Consider the following 23,216-nt stretch of genomic DNA (forward strand, 5'->3'; position numbering starts at 1 on the left):
CAGAGTCAAGCAGTACTCTTAAGCTGTGGACCTGATTTTTCAGGTGGAGTGTAACCCCATCCAAGACAGGGGAGATCTCAAGTCACTGGTCAGCTTTTTGTGCTCCAAGCCTGGCAAAGAGGACAGGTTCATGGTAGACTGTAACATTCAAAAATAATGTTGTGCAGTGTAAAAAAATTATCTCAGTGTGATCCAAAGGAGAAGCAGAGGAGGCAGAAAGCACAGAAGAGGACTCCTTGTGGCCTGCTTGCACATGGTCTTATTTTATCTGATTGGATATGAACACCTCCTCTGATATGCACATAAATGTGCAAATGAAACTAATTTTGGAAAGTTCATAACATCCAGTCAAATCACATCTTCAGGGAACTTCTAATCTAGATCATTCTGCTCCTTGGATCATTCTGCTCCTTCCCCCGGAGTCTTCCCTGTTATAAAGAGGGTTCAAAAAAGTGCCCTACAGAAGTGTAGCAAACTCCAGAAACAATGACTACACCTTTGATGCGACTATACTTCATCGTAACATCCTTGGTGAGTATGTTGCTCAGAGAAGAGATGCCAGCCTGATGGTCGATGTGAGATATGATCTGATTGGAAGCCCAATGCGTGAAAAGATGAGTGATTCTTCCTGCTTTGGCCTTGATACAGCAAACAGGGATCATAGATGCTGCTGCAGATGATGACGATGATGATGATGATGATAGCATATCTCTGCATTGAGATAATGAACAAAAGAGTGAGTCATAACCAGACAACCCAGAAAGGCACAGCAAGCAGGAAGGCACTGACAGGGGAAGCTGTTTTTGACATGCAGTGTCCGTGTTAAAATACTTACTTAAACCCTATCAAGAGGCAAAGGCTTATGGCGACCCCAGCATTCAAGGCAAGTGAGAATCAGAGGTGGTTTGCCATTGTTTTCCTCTGTAGAGTCTTCCTTGGTATCAACCCTGCTTAGCTTCTTAGATCTGATGAGATTGGGCTATATCATGCTGCCTTCCCAATGTTAAAGCAGGGATATAAAAATTTCAGTAACACTGAAAGGAACCCCCCCCCCCCAGCCGCCCAGTTAATGAGATCTAATAATGCATGAAACAAAAATAGGAAAACACTAAAAACAAGATAAAATATAAAAAATTGCACTCCCTAAAGGAGATTAGTTCAGTGATTCATCTTGTGTGCCATCTTCAAGCACAAAGTATTCCTTAGATTTTTCATTTTCCTTCCCAAGGAATGTCTTGCAGTAATTTGGTGTAGGGATGCTACTTTGTTTGTTTAATGTCATTTATAGTCCACCTTTCTCACTGAGACTCAAGGCAGATTACATAGTATGAGTCAGTACAATCAATATCACCTTTCAATATACATGTAATGGGTATATACATGCAATTTGCAAAATTTAAGGAAAAAGTAAGAAAGAATGAAAAGAAAGGTTTAAAGATTTAACAATGTTGAAACCAAGCATAGGAAAATTTCATGACTGATATATTAAACAACATAGGAACTAACCAGTAGGATCATACTTATAGCAATAGTAGTAAAGTCTATAGTCCCTCACTGTTTACAGTAATAGTAGTGAAGTCTGTAGTCCCTCCTTATCCCTTTACTGATGGGTTCCCTTTCCCTTTACTGGTGGATCTTTTGAGACCACTTTCTTTCGGTACAGCCCTTTCATCTGAGCAAAAAGCCCTCTTGAACAATTTGGTTTTGTATTGTTTATGGAAGACAAGGAGAGTGGGAGATTTCCTAACCTCCTCAGGTAAACCATTACATAAAGTGGGGGCAACCACAGAGAATGCCTATGTATAGGCCGCCTTTCTACCTTGCAGGAAGTTAAGGTGGCTTACAATATAAAGAAAATAATGACAATTATAAGAGCACTCTCAGTTGTCTTTGAACAAACTACAATTTAATTTGAATAAATTATTTACAGAGCTCTCAGTCTTTTTATTCATTTATTCATTTTGTGCATTATTCAGCTATCTTTTCAATAGGCAAGTGGCATATGGGGCTGAGGCATATTCACTGCATATGTGCTGGATCCAATCCATTGTCAGCACAAAGGAAAATGCGGGTGAATGGCGCTTATGATCCCTGCCTTGTACTTTCCTTTCTGTGGTGCCTATCTTTATGCCCTTCCACAGTTCCTGCCTGGTTCCTCTTTGCTTTGCCATTAGTGGCTGCCCACCTTTTCTGTCTTACACTCCCAACACCTTCTTTTGCTCCTGCCTACTATCTCACCCTCAGAGACTGCCTTTATGAATTTATGTGGTGCTTCCAGAAAAACAGAATTTTAACGGCAAGGGTGGCCAACCTCAAGGTGGGTGGGACCTCGAGTTCCTGGAGATTTGGGGCCTGTGCCTGAGGAGGCAGAGTTTAAAGAGGACAGGGAGCTCAGTGGGATATGATGCCCCAGAGTTCATCTTCTGAAGCATCTATTTCCTCCAAAGGAACTAATCTCTGTAGTCTGAAGATCAATTATAGTTTCAGGTTCCACCTTGAGGTTGGTAAACCCCAGGTCTCTTCTCACCTCCAAAAACCACCATCATACCCAGGTTTTTCTAAAAGTCTGTGATGTACATATGCACTTCTGGGTAATATATAGCATATAGCAATAAAAGGTTTAAAAACTACTGGGAAAGACTGCTTACAGTACATGTGATTTCTCATAATCCAGAATTTCTAAACCTAGACTGGGAACCCTTATCAAAACAGACTTTGATGAGACACATAACATGTCACAGTCTAGTATAATAAATGGAGGGAAACTACTGGTTTAAGAAGGTGGTCATAGTTCTTGGCAAACTATTATGACCTCAAAGTTACTGATGATTGCACAAGAGAGGCCCAAGTAAAACATTTTGCATTTCTGTATCCCAGGTTGCTGCAGATCACATCATCTTCCATGATGAGGCAGCAATGTCAAATGATGAGAATACTGAGTGTGTCTGCAGTATGGAGCTGCCTGACACTGCCTTCCCTTCACATATGGTGGTTTTCCTGCAAGACGCCTATGTAAATTTCACCAGTGACACAGAGCATGAGGAAGAAAAGGTAAGGGCCATCTTGCAGCATCAAGAAGCCAAGATGAAGTGCTCCCCTTTGCACCTTGTTTCACCTATTTTTTAAGAAGTGACCAGCCGCCCGGTGGGAACGGAGATCCCCTGTTCCCAGCCTCCACCCCCCACCCACCCCCACTCACCTGGAGGGCAAGGGGAAGCACAGGGAATGGGCCCAGAAGCTCCAGACCATGTGGGTACAAAGCACGTACATGAGGTAAGTTCCCCTCCGCATCCCCTTCTCCGTGGTTGGGCTCCAGGGGACCTGACTGATAGCTGAGTGCAAATAATGCAGTGAAGTTACGCTGTGCTGATTAAAGAGGCAAAAAGTTTATTTGAGGAAATTACATACTTAAGAGTAAAGAAGAGAGAGAGATTCCTTGCTATCTGACTACATCTTGCAGAGAGAGAAGTGTGGCAGGAGAGAGAAGAAGCAGGATATTGCCCTGTTTTAGCCCAATAGGAGACAAGACAAGGAAATGATCCCCAGGAATCAAGAGAGATGCTGCTCTCACTGTCCTAACTAAGTGATCCTTGCTGCCCCCTGCATGGAAGGCTCTTCTTCCTTCTTGCTGCTGTAGTACACCAGACATTGCTATTTCCACCACTGACAACCCTGGGGTGTGTTGGTGGGTGGGGTGGTGGTGGGGTTACAGTATTTCAGAACATGTTAAGACTGGTTCTCTCAGACCCTCAAACAAATACTACTCAAGATTCCTCAGCTTTTTCCGTTATACACTAACGGTGTTGGTAGGGTTGCCAGCTCCAAGTTGGGAAATTCCTGGAGATCTGGGGAGTGAAACCTGGAGAAACTTGGAGAAAGTGAGGTTTGGGCAGGGAAAGGACCTTGGCATGGCATAATTCCATAAAGTCCACCCCACAAAGTAGCCATTTTCTCCAGGTGAACTGATCTCTGTGGCCTAGAGACCAGTTGTAATTCCAAGAGATCTCCAGCCACTACCTGGAGGCTGGCAACCTTACGTGTTGGGTATACTATAATGCCTTACATTCCAGGGGAAATAGTTTAAAAGGCAGAGATTACAACACCTAGGTTCACTATTATTATATTGCCATGTCACTTTAGGTTACAAAAATCCCATATGAATTAAATTCCTGAAAATGAGAGAATGTGGGCACTGCAGAATCAGTTTTCAATACTGTGACATGCTCCCTTCCTTTCTCTGAGCAGTGAGAAATTCCAGGGTCAGCACTTACTTTGGGTGAGTTCCCTTTGGAAGAGAAAACAAGGGAGCATTTCTATAAGAAATGCTTTACTTACAAATAGATAAGCAGAACACATGTGGCAGCAAAAGCCATTTCCACATGAGTTATCTGCCTTGGGTTCAATTCTGTTTGGAAGCAGATGGGGGGGGGGTTCCCGCTTCCCTACAGCATCAGGGTGCATTTGCGCATCTCCTGGGGCTTCTCCAGCTTTTCCCTGATCTTTCTCAAATCTGATTTGCTCTTAATTTTTAGGAAAGACCACAGTAAAGCGGGGGTAGCTGCTGTGTGGGTGGGAAAATTTGGATTTTCCTGCCCATGTTACAGCCATTTTCCCCCTGCTTCTGGAGGGGTTTTATATTATTTTTAAAAATTGATGCTATGATCTCATGATATCAATATAATATTATATCAAGAAATATTATACCAAGAAATGTACCAGTTTTCATTTTTTTAAAAGTAAGTCTCCAGCCCTTTCCATTGCAGATACATGAAGAGAAAGACATATCTTAGCAATGGAAGGGGCTAGAGACTTACTTTAACAAAAATGAAAGCTCGGGAGTCAGAGAACTGGGTATATGTTGGTATAACGTTTTATAATGTTGGTATAACATTATATTAATATAATGATATTCTAGTGCCAATTTTTAAAAAATTTTAATAACTTTTATTGATTATAGAAATGAAACAATAACAATAAACATTAAATAACAAATACATGGAGTAATATAGAGGTTATACAAGATTGCAGGTTACAGAGAAAAACATTTAAGACAATTGTTTACTGTCACTTGTAGTTTGCATACCACAAAGAAAAATTCACAGTATGCTGGTATAGATATTTTAGTTCGTAATACTAGACTTTCAATATATCTTGATAAAGATGATTGGGAGGAAGTGTTTCGGTTTTGTCGATAAAATCTAAGAAAGACCACCATTTTTCATAGTAATTAGATGTAGAGAAGTTAACAGATAAATTGTCTGTTATTTTATCTATAATGAGCTGGTCCCACACTCTGGAGTACCAGTGGTTCAAGGATGGTGGAGACTGGTTTTTCCAAAAATAAGCTATTGGTGATTTTGCTATAGCAAGTAAGTTATTAATTAAATCTTGTTGCGGTGTTGGCACGTATACCCCTTGCCATAGATTTCAAAAAATTAATTGAGGCTCTAAAGGTATGTCGTAGTTTGTTATTAATTTTATTTGCTTTAATATCTCCTCCTAAAATGCTTTGATTTTAGGACACTGCCACCAACGATGGGCAAACGTGCCTATGTTCCTGTATTTTTTCCAACACATGGGAGAATATTTTGATGTGATAACAGATAATTCTGGGGGGGTTAGGTACCAATGTGCTAGAATTTTAAATGATTTGAGTTTTATATTTATTGCTTTTGATTTTAGAGTGGGAGATGACCAAATTTCTTTCCATTGATTTTGAGAGATTTGCATATCACAATCCTGCTGCCAATTTTTTTGATATGTGTATTGTTTTGCTTATGAAGCTGTATAATAATTTTATAGATTTTTGAGATCAGCCCTCTTTTATGGTGAGTATTTGTGTCTAAGAGTTCTTCGAAGTGTGTTTTTGGTGTCAATATTGTCTCCTTTAAATGTATTTTGTTTGTCATATTGACCAGTTGTAGATATGTAAACCAAGGGATGGTTATGTTCAGTTTCTTTTCTAAGTCAGTTTTTGTCACAAGGCCCATGTTTGATGTTATGCCTAAGAGACGTATATTTTTTAAAAATGTCCATTGCTTGTAGTTTAGAAAGTTGCAGCCTGGTAGAAACCATTCTTTTTTTCTTTTTCTTTTTTTTTAACAAACTTTATTTTAATTAACAGTTCAGTACAACATGTAACAGGTCAACATACAAACATAAAACATCTTTCACATAGGAATTGAAACATGTGATACAGTATCAATAGTACTGAATAGTTATTTAACTTATGGTGCTAAGTAACTTTACATTATTTAGGATAATTAGTAAAAAAAAGATGACAAATGTTTAGGAGGAAGTATGTCGTTAACAATTAAGAATTCAAAAAATGGGAACCATTTAGTTACGAAGTAGAAACCATTCTTGAGTACCGTGACAATGGTGGGAGTTGTTTGTCTTTATAGTGATCCCATAATTTTATTAGGCCTGTCCAAAATATGTTGTTGTCAGTTTGCGTTGGTCTAAGGCGCCTTTTGCACCATAATATTTCGTGGATTGACATAGGGGAGTGTAGTGTCTCTGATACCTGTGACCAGATTGTTTCTTCCTTGGATCTTAGTATTTGTAGTATGATGGAAAGGTGGATTGAATGTGCATATAGTTCAATGTCTGGATATTTAAAGCCCCCATTTTGAGGACTTTGTCGCAGTATATGAAATGCAATTCTGGGTCATTTGTGATTCCATAGAAAGTTGTTGAAAATTGTTTGCCATTGTCTCAGTAATTTGTTTGGTATCGATATAGGAATGGTGCGAAATAAAAAAATCATTTTGGGAAGTAAAAAGGATTTGATCAAGTGAAATCTGCAATACCAGCTATGCTGTTGTTTACTCCATGTCAGGATTAGTTTCTTTATCTCTTGAATTGTTTGTAAATGGTTGTATTTCAGTAAGTGGTCCAAATTAGCTGGAATGTTAGCTCCCAAATAAGGAAGATATTTATTATTCCATTGGAATTTGAATTTTGGAGAGAGCTTGGTTTTATTTGCTTGCGAGAGATTGACTGGCATGAGCATTGATTTTTGTATGTTGACCTTCAGGCCTGAGATATGTGAGAATGTATCAAGAATTTTTTGTAATTGTGGTAGTGATGTATCTGGTTGCATGATGTAAAGAAGCATATCGTCTGTGAACATGCTCAGCTTGTATGATTTAGTTGCAATTTTGACGCCATGAATTTGTGGGTCATTTCGTATTTCATTAGCTAAAGGTTCTAGTGCTATTGCAAATAAAAGTGGTGATAGTAGGCACCCCTGTCTAGTTCCCCTTGTAAGATTTATTTCCAACCATGATGTATTATTAACATGTACTTTAGCTTTGGCTTGTGAATATATGACTTGAAGGGCTTGGCAGAATTTGGGACCGAAGTTCATAAATTGTAATAAGTGGTGTAGGTATGTTGTTTCAAGGGTGTCAAAGGCTTTTTCTATATCCAGTGATGCCAATAATAATTCTGATTTTTGGTGTTTATAAGTGGAAAGGATATTTAGGGTTTTATGGATATTGTCCGTTATATCTCTTTCGGTGATAAAACCGGACTGATCCGGATGAATATAGTCCTTTATTATAGAACTGAGTCTTTGGGTCATAACAGATGTAAAGATTTTGTAATCTTGATTAAGGAGTGAAATGGGACGGTATGAGGCTGGATTAAGATGGTTCCTACCTGGCTTCAGTATAACTATTGTTTGCTTCTTTCCATGTAGGGGGTTGGTTACTAGTGTTTAGAAGATAATTGCATGCTTCAGTTAGCGGTTGGGTTAAAATTGTGCTGAATTGTTTATAGAATTCTGGAGGAAAGCCATCGGGACCTGCTGATTTGTTATTTTTTAATCCCTTGATTGCTGTTCGTATTTCTATGTGAGAAATTGGATTGTTAAGCAATTGACGGTGTTCTTCTTTCAGTTGTTTGATGTGTTTTGAATTAGCTAAGAATTTTTGTATTTCATTTGTAGGGGGGTTGGACGGAGTGTATAATTTAGTGTAGAATTCCTTAAAACAGTGCATAATATCTGTCGGTGTAATATATTTCCTTTTTTATCTTGAATTGCTTTTATAGTGTTAGATGCCTTTTTTTCTTTTACTTTCCATGCCAGTAGTTTTAGCTGTTTAGGTGAATGAAACCAAAATTTCTGTTTTAGGTATAATAAGTTTTTTTGAATTTGGCTAGTTCCTATGGTCTCTAATAGCTTGCATTCGTGTAATAACTTGTGGTAGATCTTATTGCTTCCTGTTTTTTTATGTTGTTTTTCTAAGAGAGAGAGATTGTCCAAGATTGATTTTTTTGGTAGTTGTTTTGTTTTATTTGCGTGGGCTGAAATTGATATCAATTGTCCTCTTAGGACTGCTTTGAGGGTGTCCCATCTAATGTGGGGAGATATCTCTGGTGAATTGTTGTCTTGTAGGTAATCTGTAATGGACCTTTCAATTTCCTTGGAGGTGAGCTCTTTTTGTAACAGGGATTTATTAAAAGTCCAATGCCTTTCAGACGTATTTTGGGAGTTTAAAGAAAGTAAACACGAAATCCAAGCATGGTCTGAGTTAGTGATATTGCCAATTTGTGAGTTAGTTATGTTGTTTTTTATGGTTTCAGTTGTTAAAATATAGTCAATTTGAGTATATGTTTTGTGTCTAGATGAGTAGTATGTGTAGTCTTTTTCATTTGGATGCATTGTGTGCCAAATTCTAGTGCCAATTTTTTAAAAATGCAATAACCCTGGTGGCCCAAGCGGGGAGGAGTGACAGCTGCTAGGGGGACTGGGGCAGGGAAACTTTTGGGAAACCTGAACAAAGATGTGAAAGTTCACAGCAAAAAAAACAGAAAATTGGGGGGGGGCGGAATCCCTGGCCTATCTGGCCTAGAGAAAAATTCCTTCCTGATCCTGAAATGGTGATCAGCATTGCCCTGGTCACATAAAAAATGGCCATGATAGCCTAGTACTAGTTCACCCCTTCCTGCCCTGCCTCTCATGGCTGACAGATGGCCATCCATCCTCTGCTTAAAAACATCCAAAGAAGGAAAGACCACTAAGGAAAGACCACTAAGGATAACAACAACAACATTTGATTTATATACTGCCCTTCAGGACAACTTAAGGCCCACTCAGAGCAGTTTGCAAAGTATGTTATTATTATCCCCACAACAAAACACCTTGTGAGGTGGATGGGGCTGAGAGAGCTCCCAGAAGCTGTGACTGACCCAAGGTCACCCAGCTGGCTTCAAGTGGAGGAGTGGGGAATCAAACCTGGTTCTCCAGATTAGAGTCCTGCATTTTTAACCTGTGGGATCCCCCCATGTCGGCCACCCTCCACGTCGGGTCCGTGGCTCCTTTGCGTCCTTGCCTTCTGCCTCACCCCCCCCCCGCCGTGGGGTGGGTGGCTTCTCGCAGCCTCAGAACGGGTATAAGGGAAGGTGGTTGCAGCACCAGCATCCTTCCTCTCCCTCGGCTGCACGTGCCTCACCTTCCTCCCAGGCCACGTCAACCACTTCCTCCTTGGCTTCATTGAGAGGTTTCCTTTTATACTCTATTTCCCTTCCCTTCTCCCCACCTTCCCCAATCTGTGCTCCCCTTCCCTGATCGGCTCCTCTGCCTCTAGCCCCTCCACTCACTCCCGTGCCCTCTCCTATTCGCCCCCCCATGGGGATTCCTCGCTGCCTTCCTGATCCTGCCTTTCACTCCTGCCCCTCCCTGCCCCCTTCTCCAATACTCCACCATCCTCCCCGGCAGCCACCATCCTGGCTGGCGTGCCCCTTGCCCTCCCACTGCTTGCTGCTCACACAGGGCTGCCCGTCACAGAACAGCTGGCTGGTGGTGCAGTGGGCTGGCAGCAGCATTCGGCTGCGTCTCCGAACTCCTGGGAGCGTTGCGCCTGGAGTGAGCTGGTAAGAGCTGCTCTGGGGTCCCCACGGCGTTCTCCTGTGTCGGGGTGGCAGTGGGGGCAGGTGGACCCTCCCAAGTCCGGCGTGGCTGCCCCTGCCGGACTAACCACTACACCAAACTGGATCTTCACTGTGTGACTGAAGCTGTGTATATGCAAAAACTATTCTAAAACACTGTTCATTTTAAAAAGCATCCTGTTAAACAGAGTGTCTTTTGGAATGTTGATTTACTATTAGAGATGCATAAGCTCATTCCCTGGCATTTTGTGGTTGTGCCTGCCACCCTGTGTCCAAATTCCAAAAACCACAGGCTCTAAAATGTTGGACAGTGGACACCCCTGCCCAACACCATGCCTAATGCTCTTTTTGAGGAGTCCTTTGATCTCAGGGGTCAGTGTGTCTGTGGAAGGAGTGAGGTGGGAAAGTCCCCACACCTGCTGAGATGCAGCAAATATAGGGCAATGATGATAAGAAGCTCAGTTAAATTCCCCTTTTCTTCTTCTCACTCAAAGTTGTCTGTTTGGGCTGTACAGAAAAGGAGATCTCTCTTGTTTTCCACAATCCATGCCATCAGTTTGGGGTAAGGAGAAGGAAACACATTCCTTCTCTTCTGTTCACACCAAGCTGTTGGCTTGGGCTACAGGAAAAAAGGAGAGAAATTAACTCTTTCTCTTTCCCTTTGCAATGGGGAGATCAGAAGCATTGCTTCTGTTCTTGCCCAGCTTCGGGTAGGGGGAGAAACTATCAGTTCCTCCTCTCCCCTTTTCAGTTGGGAAATCAGAAGCCAATCACTTATAACCTCCAACTTCACTGTGTAGCTATTTTTCTGAGGGGATGGTGATGGATCATAACATGACTTCCAGCTGTGACTCAGATTCTGACCAACTTGTTTGCCAGCTGTTTGACTGCCGAACAGGTTTGCTCCAAAATTCAAAGCATCACTACCTTGAATTGCATTGTTTATAAAAAGATCAGAGCAAAGCAGAGGAAAACCTAGAAACAGGATGTGAGAAAATAACATTGTGGGTACCCCCCTCCCTGCTGCCGCCACCTCCAAAAATAGAGGCCAAGGCAGAAGAAAAACCTCAGTGTAGATGTAGCCAAAATGGAATGCTCCCCCTCCAAAGGATCCCCATACACAGAAAACTAGCCAGGAGCCATACTGCCGAGCTGTCTCTTGGAGCCACATCCACCCTGCTCAAATTCAAGCCCTACCTTCTATGCACATATCACCATGGCCGTTTCCAGATGGCTTACCTGCACCTGGAACGTCGCGCCATCGAGCAAAACTCGTGCGAGAAAACGCGATATTTCGCATTTTCCCCGCAACGTGGCGCGACATTCCAGGTGCAGGTAAACCATCTGGAAACGGCCCATGGTTTTTAATCTCAGCCCATGGCTGTGAGAAGTTGGTTGATGAGCGGTATTTTTCATTTCCTGTGAAGAGTGTAAACGTTCTTACTTTTCTCTAGGTTACAGCAATCCATTTTAGAATAATAGAATTTCAGGACAAAATGAAAAACCTGACGAATATAGTGGATGAGATCGAGAAAAAAGGCATTAAGGATGAAGCAGATTATCAGAAAGTTAAAGACGCCGTTAATGAGTTGGACAAGATGAGCAAAGACCTGAGTACCATCCTGAATACAACTGACATGGGAATTGAAGACTTGCTCAACAAGGTAGGTACAAAATATTCAGGGAATGCAATAAGCCTACATTCAAATGTTACATTTAATCAAGATTAAGCCAGGATGCACATAAACCTGGCTTGTTACCAGGATCATGAGGGTAGTTGGCAGCTCCCTCCCAATAAGGGACTGGAGGCCTTGAATTGGGGGCAGCCCCCAAGTATCTCCTCTCTGTCCTCTTCAACAGCCTCGGTGTCAGTCAGCAGGTACAGTTGTTTAGGCACAGGTGGCTGCTGGGCACCTGGATTCTCACACTCCCATTCTTCTCGTGCGTTTTTTTCTTTCCTTGTCTGCTGCTCTGTTAATATGACCTTTAATATTAAATTGTTTTATGAGAGCATTTATCATGTTCTGGATAGGGAATGGATGAACTAGGCTTCCCAGCAGACAACCTGGGAAAGCGCGCACTGGGCACTCTCCTGGTGGGGCATGACGACATCACTTACTGAAGTGACGTTATCGCGCTAGCCACAGACGTGCTCCCGTGTTGCACTGAGGCCAATTTTAGCCCCAAATTGGCTCCATACAAAGCATGGGAGCACGCCTGTGGCTGGCATGATGATGTTACGTCCCAGAAGTGAAGTTATCACGGCAGTGCCAGGAGTGCTGGGAGCGTGGGTGTGAGGAGAACATTCCCAGAAAGTGCCAGGTCCATTCCCATCCCCCACGATGGGAGGGTATAGTGACCTGACAAACCTAACAGGCTCACAGTGTTTTATAAAACCAGGTATCTATGGGCCCACCATGGGGTGGCTGTTCCTTACATAGGAATATTATTATAAAATTAATAAAATTTATAATAAATTAAACCCTTTTGTATGCTTAAATGAGAAGGTTAGCTTAAAATTATTCTCTCTTGACTTGTTAGCTTTCTATATGCAAGAAAGTGTTTTTAAATGGTGGGGGTATTGAAATGTGACCCCCTCACACACACCTGAAGTGCTACCATTCATAATAATAATAATAGTAATAATAACATTCAATTTAAATACTGCCCTTCAGGGTGACACAACCAAACACCCTGTGAGGTGGGTGGGGCTGAGAGAGCTCCTAGAAGCTGTGACTGACCCAAGGTCACCCAGCTGGCTTCAAGTGAAGGAGTGAGGAATCAAACCCAGTTCTCCCGATTAGAGTCCTGCACTCTTAACCACTACACCAAACTGGCTCTCAAGAAAAGATTTAGGAAAAGATGTGTAAGATTCTGCTGAATATGTAGCTTGGTTCTCAGATGAAAATAGGACAAGACAAATATGCACTGGTGTAATGTTTTGCCCTATAAATAGTTTGTGTTTTGTTTCTGCTGGTTAATGTGTGGGTTTTGAGTACTTGTTATTGTGGTTAAAATGTAGGCCTCTAAAGTGGATTGGTGAATGAAGTGTGGCGTAATTGGATGATGGCTGTACTCTGGGGGGTGGAGTAGGGTTTCCAGGTCCCTATCCTCTCCTAACAGGAGGTGAGGGACCCAGGACTTACCTTTAGAGGTGCTCCCAGAGAGGCATGATGACATCACTTCCAGGAAGTGACATCATCACACCGGCCACAGGCATGCTCCTGTGTTTCATGTGGGGCTAATTCTGGCCTGTTTGGAGTGGTCTTTGGAATTTGGACACAGGGTGGCAGGCACACCCACGGCCAGTACAACGATGTCAATTCAGGAAGTGATGTCATCATGCCCACCCCAGGAATGCATGCACTGCGCATATTCCCAGGGTGCTTGCCAGTGGCAGACGATCTTTGGGCGGCCCAAAACCTCCTGCTGGTTGCCAGTGACCATCGCACAAGCAGATAAACTGCTGGGAGATTGTCTGCCACCAGTGGGCACCTGGGATCCCTAGGGTGGAGTGAACTACAGTCTGAGTGCAGAGTGAAAGTTTAGTCAGTTGAATTCAGACTATTGGTGTCTAGTTCAGAGTCTGTCAGGTTCAGCGAAACTGTGTGGAAAAGCCTGAGTGAATCTGTGTGTGTGTGTGGGTGAGGGGAGTGTTTATTCTGTTCATGAAGAACTGAGGGGAATTATTCTTTGTGACTGTTTATTAGTTCTAGCCAAAGTGGCGACTGTATAGAAAAATTAGTCTTTGTGACTGGATCTGTAAATAAACATAAAAGGATCTATATTCTGTGCCTAATCTAAAACCACCAAGGTTATGTAAATCCTATTCTGAAACCAACACACTTATTAATACTCTAGTCTGCAACCATTAAGCAATGCCTGCTTCATTTGGAATATAGAATCCCTTTCTTTATCTCACAGCCACCCCCATGCGCTGTTTTGTCATACTACTATCTATAACTAAGCCTTCCTATAAGACAAGACAAACTGAATAGAACTAAGGTGAAAGCCTCTGTAACAGTGAAAACCATACTGAAACACTAAGAAAAGAGGCAGCATAATACAGGCTATTTCAGAGGCTTATAACAAGGTGCCATTATAGAAATTACCAGGATTTTTTTGGAGGGGGGAGACACTATCACATAAAGTGGGCAAAACACCACAGTGGGGCTTCCCTCTTCACATACCAACAGTCTTCAGACTGGGGGAGGATTACCACTGACATCCTAGAAATATATTTGTACTTAAAGAATGCAAGGTATATTTGCATTGTATCTTTGCATCCTGGTTCCCTTCTTTGTAACACCCCTCCCACCGTTTGACTGGGACATTAAGGTTGCGGGAACTCTAATTCTACTTGCATCTGACAAAGAGAGCTTGACTGTTGAAAACTTATACCCTGGATATCATCTTGGTCTTTAAGGTGCTAATGGACTAAAATCTTGCTCTGCTATTGCAGATCAACAATACAGCTTCCCACTTTTTAGAAAATTGTCCCTTAGACTGTTCAAAAGTAGCATTGGAATGCATTCTTGAGTGTGTTTGATTTAGTTTTCCTATTTTTCAGAAGCGCTATGTGTTTATGTGTAAGCTTGTACTGGAAAAAGGGTTTGGGGGCCTAGGACCTAGGCCTGATTAATAGATTGCAGATACCTAGATAGACCAGACTAACAATAACTGAGCTGTACCTAGGGTTGTTTAATTTGCATGTTTAGCAAAGGCCCATGGGGCATGTATATATATAAAAAGAGGTCACTATGACTAAGAGGAGTAGTGTTATACAGGACTAGGCTAGCTGGAAATACTGGAAAAAAGAACTGAAGCTGCTGCTTTTTGGAAGGCAAAGCTTGTTTCCAACCTTTGGAGCAAAGAAGATCACAGAGGTATCTGTGATTCTCTTGACTCTGGGGGTTACAAATGTATTGATGGGGAGTCCCCTGGCATGCTCATTGGAAGAAAGAAGTGCTGTTTGTAAGAAAGGTTGTTATCTGAGTCAGAAAGATGGGGAGATTAGGGTCTGTCCTTCTTGCCTTTCTACTATCCTAGAGCTATATCTTTGAAGTATAGATGGTGTTTTCTGGGTCTTCCTTCCCTCTTGCACTAGACCTTCCTTTCTTTGTCCTTCTCCATCTTGCCAGCATGGGGGCAGGATATGCCATTCTACACTCCCATTGTCATCCTAGACTATAACCAGGCTCCATGGGTGAGTTTGTTTCTCCCTACCCACACACTCTGCAACACATGCACGCACACATGCTTCACTGCACCTAATGCGCTAACACAGCTGATGGTGGTAGAAGGGAAGAGGGTGTACCTCAGAGTCTCTTGTTCGCTTGCGCACTCTCCTCACACATTCTCCTCTACATCAAATGAAAACCAAGAAGGTAGCATAGGTTTTCAGAAAGTGGCTGCTTAAGTCTGTGTGACAGCTCTGCTCGTAATGACTTCAGGCAGCTAGGAACTGCTTGAGTTTTTCCACAGTCTGCTATGATGAAAAGGTGGTTTGGGGCTGTTATTAAAAATATTGCCATATGTTCCAGGTCAACAATATCTCCAGCATGGTTTGGCAGCTGGAAACTTTTGATGAGAACAATGTGTTGGCAACAAGAAGGGAAATTGACACACTTCGCAAACAACTTGCTGATTGTGAAGAAGCTGCTGGGAATCCCAACTTGGGCCTACCTTCGGCTGGCCTCCTGCGTCCTGAGATTGGTGAGTATTGCTGACATTTGGTGGTGGGAATTTGTTGGTATGGGCTGGAATTGAAACCCTTCATAGATTTCTCTGTAGGTTTTATAACATTGATGTGCACACGTCACCAACCAACTTAACTGATCCAGAGGAGTTAGCTGTGTTAGTCTGTAGTAGCAAAATCAAAAAGAGTTCAGCAGCACTGCAGCACAAGCCCTCGATAACCACAGTCCTCCCCGCCAGATGCATCTGACCACAGTTCTCTTTGTCAGATGCATCTGGCGGGGAGGATTGTGGTTATCGAGGGCTTGTGCTGCAGTGCTGCTGAACTCTTTTTGATTTTGCTACTACAGACTAACACGGCAAACTCCTTTGAATCTTTACACAAGCAAACTGATCCCCACACCAAAAGGAGCTGTCTGCATCTCCATATCAAAGGAGTTGTTTCCTTCCCCGCTCCCCCCCCTCCTCTATATTTGGCCAGTTTCCTTCTGCCCTCCATGCATCTGACGAAGAGAACGTGATTCTCGAAAGCTTATGCTACAATAAAATTGGTTAGTCTTAAAGGTGCTACTGGACTCTTTTTGATTTTGCAACTTTACTGAGTTCCTCTTCATCAATGACACACATAATATCATCAGTGTACATATATAGGGATGCCAGGCTCATGGAAAATTTATGGTTACCAAAGTTTTGACTTTATTCTAGACCGATTGTTCTTTATAAAGATTTGAAAAGAAATTTTTTACTTGTTCTTGCATTCCTTGTTCTGCATAAACTACTAGATTTCCTTTCCTAATCCTGGGTATCCTTCTTTGGTTACCCAAGTTTTGACTTCATTCTAGACCTGTTGTTCTTACCTTTTCTTCACTGGACAAGTTCCCAGTCATACCAATTCTCAATCAGTTCCCTATCATTTTCTCAGCACAAAAGGGATTTCTTAAAAATGAGCCTTTTTTATTTCTATGGCTGTGCAATTTTACAGTTAGACCTACAGAAAGAAAATGTGTAATAAATGGCATGTCAGTCATAGCAAGGAGGTGGAATTTGGCAGTTATGCAGATAAAGTATGTCAGGGATAAAGAAGTATGGGCTGATCCAGTCATAGATTGGTAGTATATAACCTTTTCCTAAAAGGGATGAGGTAAAACAACAAATAATTGATAAACTGTCACAGAAAAAAATGATGTGGTTAAAAAAAGCAGCATCACAGCAGCATGATGTAATTCTTTTTTTTCCCCCTGGCAGGTAAATGTGATAACAAAATCTTGTTGAATATTAGCAAGCCATTCATAGTGAAATTGAACTGGCGAGGGTTCAGTTACAAATATGGTGGTTGGGGCAAGGACTTTGCCTTGGAGACCAAGAATCCAGGCATATACTGGGTTGCTCCACTCAACACAGATGAACGTTTAATGGAGACCTATCGCATCTATAACTCTTATAAAGACCTACTGTTATACAGAAACCAAGTGGAAAGAAGCCTTTCCCAACACATTGGGCTCACCTGGAACTATATCAACTGCGGACAGGGGAGTGGGATGATCTTGTACAACAACAGCTTCTATTACAACTGCTACAACTCCAGGAACCTTTGCAAGCAGAATTTGGCAAACAATCGCATTACACGTCTGAAAGTGAACGATGCTGTTTTCAACAACTGGTTCTCCTACAATGGCGTCAATTGGCAGGACTTTGATTTTGCTGGGGATGAGAAGGGCCTGTGGATAACTTATTCCACAGAGAAGAGCAAAGGGAAGTTAGTCATTGGGAAAGTAGATCCTGAGACTCTGAAGATACTGAAGACTTGGCAAACCTCACTGAACAAGCCTGAGGTAACCAACACATTCATGATCTGTGGGGTGCTGTATGCTCTCAAGCGAGTGAGTGCACATAAAGAACTAATATTTTTTCAGTATGACACCAATACAGGCAAAGAAAGCACAGTAGAAATCATAATGGAGAAACTCTCAGACACAGCACAAAGTGTGAGCTACAACCCCAATGATCATAAGGTATACATGTACAATGATGGCTACCTCGTGACTTACGATATACTGTTCAAGTATCAGCCACCAAGAACAAGACGCAGTGTGCCTAGTTATGAAGGTGCTCTTTCAGCTAGTGGAGGTAGGCGACAACTTGCAATGGTATGATAGAGAGCTAAGGACATGCTTTCCTATAAGTCATCTACTGGCAGGTATTAAAAATGTATAAATAAAATCAGAAGCATATATGACAGATATCCATAGTACTTATATGGGTGTACAAAGTGGTACAGATTTAATCAATCTATTCTAAGAGTCTCTCTACATGAGATATCTGACACGTGAAGAACGTGTCAGGAGATGCAATGTTAGCTGGGAAGGATAGTTTTAAAAGACAAAGCTGGCAGTAGGCAAAGGCTTTGCTATACAATGGAGCTGTGTGAAGGGGCTGTGAATGACAGAAGGGAAACTTCAGCCTATTATAACCTCTCCAGGTCCAAGTCTGGCTCTGGAAGGCAGCTCCAGCCCATTTCCATTAATCAGTGCCAACCCACACAGTTTTAGACTGGAGAGGTGAAATCGACATAGCCTTCAGGGAGGTGAAAATGAAATTAACAAACCCCTGGATCTCTGCTGGCTATGTCTTTTTAAACTACACTTCTCAGCTAACATTGCATCTCCCTACACTTGATGAATACACATCAAGGCATCTCATGTAGAGAGACTCTAAGAAGTAATGCAGTTTGATTTCAGGTACAGCTCTTGCTTGCACCAAGACAGAAAGAGGCACTGATGTTTCCCCTTGTGCCTACTTGTTTCTTCCTCAGACTGCCTCCTCCCCAAATCAAAGAGCCAATTGTGACTTTCTTCAGCAAAAGGTACTTCAGGAGGCCTCAGGAAGTATCACCTTTGGGTCTGCAAAGAGCACCCATTTGGAAATTGCTGCCGCCATCATAGGAGGATGCTTAGCTTTGGATCTCCCATACTTTTGTAATTCTCCCCCATTTTATGACTGATCTTATCTCCCATGGCAGCCATTTTGTGATACTCACTAATCTTTCTCAATTCCAAAAGAGCCCACAGGTCATCAAGGTTAGAGACCCTTAGTCTAGCACATATTTTTACCACCCTCTCTAGATTTTTTTGGGCTAGAAGGGTCCCTAAGGTCAGCCCAAAAGGAACAAAGTGGGCTCTGCTACCCCTTTCCTAACCCAGTACGATAGCTATCCACACTGCCAAGAGCTTGTTCACAAATGCAAGTCACATCATGCTGAAGCCATCAAGCAATGTACACATATGCATGCAGCAGCCAAGTGAGGAGACAAAAGTCACATCTTTTTCAGGAGGCAAATTTTTCAGATCTTCCATCTGCACATCAAGGACTTACACTTATTTTATGCAATCTACTGAAACACTCTGTTTTCCAAGTCTGAGACTTGGAAAACAGTCATTTTCTGACTTCATCAACTTAGTGCAGACATAACCTTGAATGTTACTGAAGATTCTAATTCAGATTGCAGGAACACTCATGCGGGCTGTGAAGGAAACAAACCAGCAAGGATTGGGATTTTTTTTCCAGTACGGGATGGCAGTTCTTCTGTTTTGAGAGAAAACTTCAGATCTGGAAGCACTGTCTTCTAAACACCGATGTTTGGGTACTGATAGTGGTTATTCATTGGTATGGGAAATACATCTGCACACACAGGTCTATAGAGGAGTAATTTGGTTCAAAAGTCTGCACATCCATACACACAACAATAGTTTAAAAACTCTTTAGGAGACAGGGCAGAGAGAGAGAGAGAGTGTTTCCTGCTGTGAACATTTTATACCTCCTTCCTTAATCAGGGCAGCATCTCAAATATGACAGGGGTGGGGAGCTACACTCTTCCACATTGATTTCAGCCAGTTTTGCCCAATCACTTCCTATGAGGATGATATGGCCAAGAGTCTATCACTGCCACATAAAGTATTCTCAAACAAAGCCCAGGTATACAAGCTCATTTTGCTCTGAACCATTGCATTTGAAAGATCCCAGCAAATGCAATTTCCATTACTTTGATTATGGCTAGATCATGGGCTGTACAGGGGAAGCATATCATTTTCATCTCCCCACCCCCAAAGTTCTGCATTCTTCATTGCACAGTACTTGGTTTCCTTCATGGCATATCAGAGGCACATAGACTACTTCCAATGAGCAAGTTTCATTTTATTTGTAGCTAAATCTGTAATAGGCCATACTTAGGCCTCTTTGGGTTTACTGACCAATGAAGTCAGCCCACCATTGATTAGATAATCCACTTCAGTTCACCGTTCCTTAAGTATATGGTGCATTGTCATCCATTGGCTGTAAAATAAAATCAAGTTTATTAAGGAATATGATGGAGTAATCTGGAGGGCCACTCTGTGAACAAAAAATGTGATTAAAAAGTAAGTTAAGTTAGCTAGATGAATAGAATTTACAAATGTTGGGGCAATATAAACAGATCGTAAAATTAACAGTGCAATCATACCCTGTGATTTCAATGGGTTTAAGATGGAGCAACTCAGCATAGGATTACACAGTTAAATACATATCCGATAAAATGCAGTTAGAAATTAGCTAAACTCGGCATGAACAGTACTCAGCCATTGTGCCTGGATCCGGCTGAAAGTCCTCCTCCTCTGAGCTGCCATCACTAAGGTCAGGGGAAGAAGACCTGCACCCTCCCATCATGCCTGGGGCTGGGCCTCAATGAGAACTCACACCCTGACCATCTTCTTAGTTTTATTTTAGTTGTCTGTAAGATACTTGGGAGGGAAAGTGAAGTAGGGTCAGTACTTGGATGGGTGACCACCAAGGAAGACTCTGCAGAGGAAGGCACTGGCAAACCACCTCTGCTTCTCACTTGCCTTGAAAGCCCTTCGCTGGGGTTGCTATAAGTCAGTTGTGACTTGATGATGCGCTCTCTCTCTCTCTCTCTCTCCTTGGTAAGTCAATTTTTTACCAAAGAGGGGAAGTGGTATAATTTGTCCTGTTGGGAAGAAGCCAGCAAAAAAAGCTCACAGAGCACCGTGATAAACCAACTACAAAAAATCAATCAAGTGAAACAGTCTCAAGAATATAATACATACAATGAAATACAATTTAAGGTCCAAACATTGATAAGATACAAAGCAACTGTACAAAACAAGGTGGCTGCCAGATGATGCTTCTAAGCACAGGGTCAACAGGAAATTTACCATAAAGTGCAGGTTGCAAAGGGTAATAAATAACCGTATACAAAATTTTAAAGTAACCGTGCCTAGAGCAGCAAAGCATTTATAAACCAATCAATAGGAGATGTTCAACAGAAATAATCTTCATTGCAAGGAAAGTTCTAAAGTAAAGCTGAAGAAATCCATGAAGAAATCCATCAAGGAGTAACTGTGATGGAGGCACCAGTATGTCCACCCATTTCCGTCTTTCTTCTTCCTGGCAGTTACCACGCTATATACAACAATAAATAACACTGAAATAAACCATATACAATGTCTTAAAGGTTTAGAAACAATTGAACAACTTACAGCAATATTTCCTGTGCAAAGTACAGAACATATCCTCTACTTCTCCAGTAAGAACAGCAGCAGCTGCATGTAATGTCAGTTGCTTATAAAGACTAACAGCTGTGGAAACCCACAGTAACAATTAAGTACATTAAAGAGAACACACCACATACCTCCACAGATAGCAATTAAGCCAAAAAACAAGTTAGATCCATATTTACATTAAGCCCTTTAGGAGACACAATATCAGGTTTATGAGTCCACATTGCTTCCTTCCTGAGTAGATCCCTCTTAACAAATTCCACATTTGTGGCTCCACTCACGTTTAACACAGTAAACAACAAATCCCTTATGCCATGGCCCACCTGGCAAAAATGAGACACCAGGTCTCAACCACTCTGTGTCGAATGCGGGAGAGATGCTCCTGAATTCTTAGCCTAATCACACGGGTGGTACTACCCACATAAAATAAATTACATTGGCATTTAATTAAATAGACAACTTTATCTGTGTTACATGTAGAAAAGTCAGTGAGTGGGATATTAAAGTCTCTGGTAGCACGGTTATCCATGACCAGATTACATACTGAGCAGTGGCCACACGGAAAAAAACCTTTTGGCAAAGAAGTTACTGAAGTTGGAGGTTCACAAATATCCGTCCTCACTAGGATGTCCTTCAGGTTGTGCGTCCTTCTATATGCTATTTTAGGTGGTAAAGCGCAACCCAGCAGACCCTGTATTAATGGCCAATATTTCAAAACCGCTCTTTTAACCATGTTGGTCATGGGCGTGTAATCCATTGCAAAGGTCATTCTATAGGGTTGATCTTTGTGTCCTGACGACAAAACTTCTTGCCTAGTCCTATTTATAGCTCTCTCTTTGCACACAGATACTATTCTATCTGAATATCCTCTCCTTTGAAAATCCCTATTAGGGGTGTGCAAAGGCACAGTGGTTCGACTTTCCTGATTCGGGTATACCCGAATCGAGAAGCCGATTGGGAATCGCTGTCCCCGAATCGCCAAGCCAATTCAGGAATGGCGATTCAGGGCGATTCGGGAAAGCTTTTTCAATGAGAAAAAGCCTCCCCAGGCTTCTCTGAAGCCTGGGGGAGGCATTTTCCCACCGAATCAACCCAAAATCGGTGGGGGCCTTCCTCTAACTCTCCTCTAACAACCCCCCAAGTTTCAGGCCGATTGGACTTTGGGGGGCCATGTTATGGCCCCCCAAACCAGGTCCCCCTATCCTCACCTAAAAAAGAGCATAGCTTTAGGTTGCTGCTGCTGATCTTCATTCATTTTTTCCTATGGGGGAAAAATGAAGAGGCAGGCTTCCTTTGCCAGGGGTGGCATTTTGCATGCAAAATGCCCCCCAACCCTCAGGGGCCCTTCTCCCACCTTTCCTCCCACCCCCCACCAAGGCTCAGCCTGCTCCCACTTGGGGGGGGCATTTCATGGCCTCCCCAAGTAGGTGCTCTTTTCTCTACTACTTACAGCTGGGGGAGGCTTGTCTTGCCAGGGGTGGCATTTTGCATGCAAAATGCCCCCCAACCCTCAGGGGCCCTTCTCCCACTTCTACTCCCACCCCCCACCAAGGCTCAGCCTGCTCCCTCTTGGGGGGGGGCATTTCATGGCTTCTCCAAGTAGGTGCTCTCAGCCCCCAAAGTCCACCCCCTACTGCCCCTCACAAACCCAATTCCCCCCCAGCTGCCACACACAGACCCAAATCCCCACATTAGCCCCTCACAGACCCAAATCCACCCCCAGCAGCCCTACACCCACCATAACCCCAGGAACAGGATGGCCAGCCCTTCCCCTTTGGGAACTTCTAAACTCTCTTTCCCAGGGCAAATCCGCACAGCCCAGGGGTGCCACAATGGGAACACTCCTGAGTGCCAACTTGTCCCTGGGAAAGAGCACCTGACCTGACACACAGACAACCACCCCCTGACACCCCCACCACCTACAGAGAAGGCTGGCCAGCCTGCCCCATTGTTCCCAATGCTGGGAACCAACCTCACATCAAAGAAGGGAACACACACACAATGATTCAAGTTTAAAAAAAACTTTATTTTCTCACTTTCAAAGTACAATAGGTCAACAAATCACATCAAATC

At 42.5% G+C, this 23,216-nt stretch overlaps 1 protein-coding gene across 1 annotated transcript; it reads left to right on the forward strand.

The window, feature by feature from the left end:
* Positions 1–486: 486 nt before the first annotated feature.
* Positions 487–17,747, forward strand: LOC129323555 (olfactomedin-like). The gene is made up of 7 exons (XM_054970090.1): positions 487–531; positions 2,878–3,051; positions 8,405–8,438; positions 9,728–9,882; positions 11,352–11,561; positions 15,441–15,612; positions 16,840–17,747. The coding sequence occupies exons 1-7, from the start codon at positions 487–489 to the stop codon at positions 17,745–17,747; spliced, it is 1,698 nt and encodes a 565-aa protein (XP_054826065.1).
* The last annotated feature ends 5,469 nt before the right edge of the window (positions 17,748–23,216 follow it).

Source organism: Eublepharis macularius, chromosome 2 (genome assembly GCF_028583425.1).
Source record: "Eublepharis macularius isolate TG4126 chromosome 2, MPM_Emac_v1.0, whole genome shotgun sequence".
In the NCBI taxonomy this organism is placed as follows: domain Eukaryota; kingdom Metazoa; phylum Chordata; class Lepidosauria; order Squamata; family Eublepharidae; genus Eublepharis; species Eublepharis macularius.

What these genes read in the sequence shown, in the direction of transcription:
- LOC129323555 (XM_054970090.1), top strand. Translation starts at nt 487, where the DNA reads ATGACTACACCTTTGATGCGACTATACTTCATCGTAACATCCTTG. An exon ending in CAGAGCATGAGGAAGAAAAG is followed by an intron (nt 3,052 to 8,404) that starts GTAAGGGCCATC and finishes GTTGTCTTGTAG; the next exon opens with GTAATCTGTAATGGACCTTT. An exon ending in ACCTTTCAATTTCCTTGGAG is followed by an intron (nt 8,439 to 9,727) that starts GTGAGCTCTTTT and finishes CCTCCCCGGCAG; the next exon opens with CCACCATCCTGGCTGGCGTG.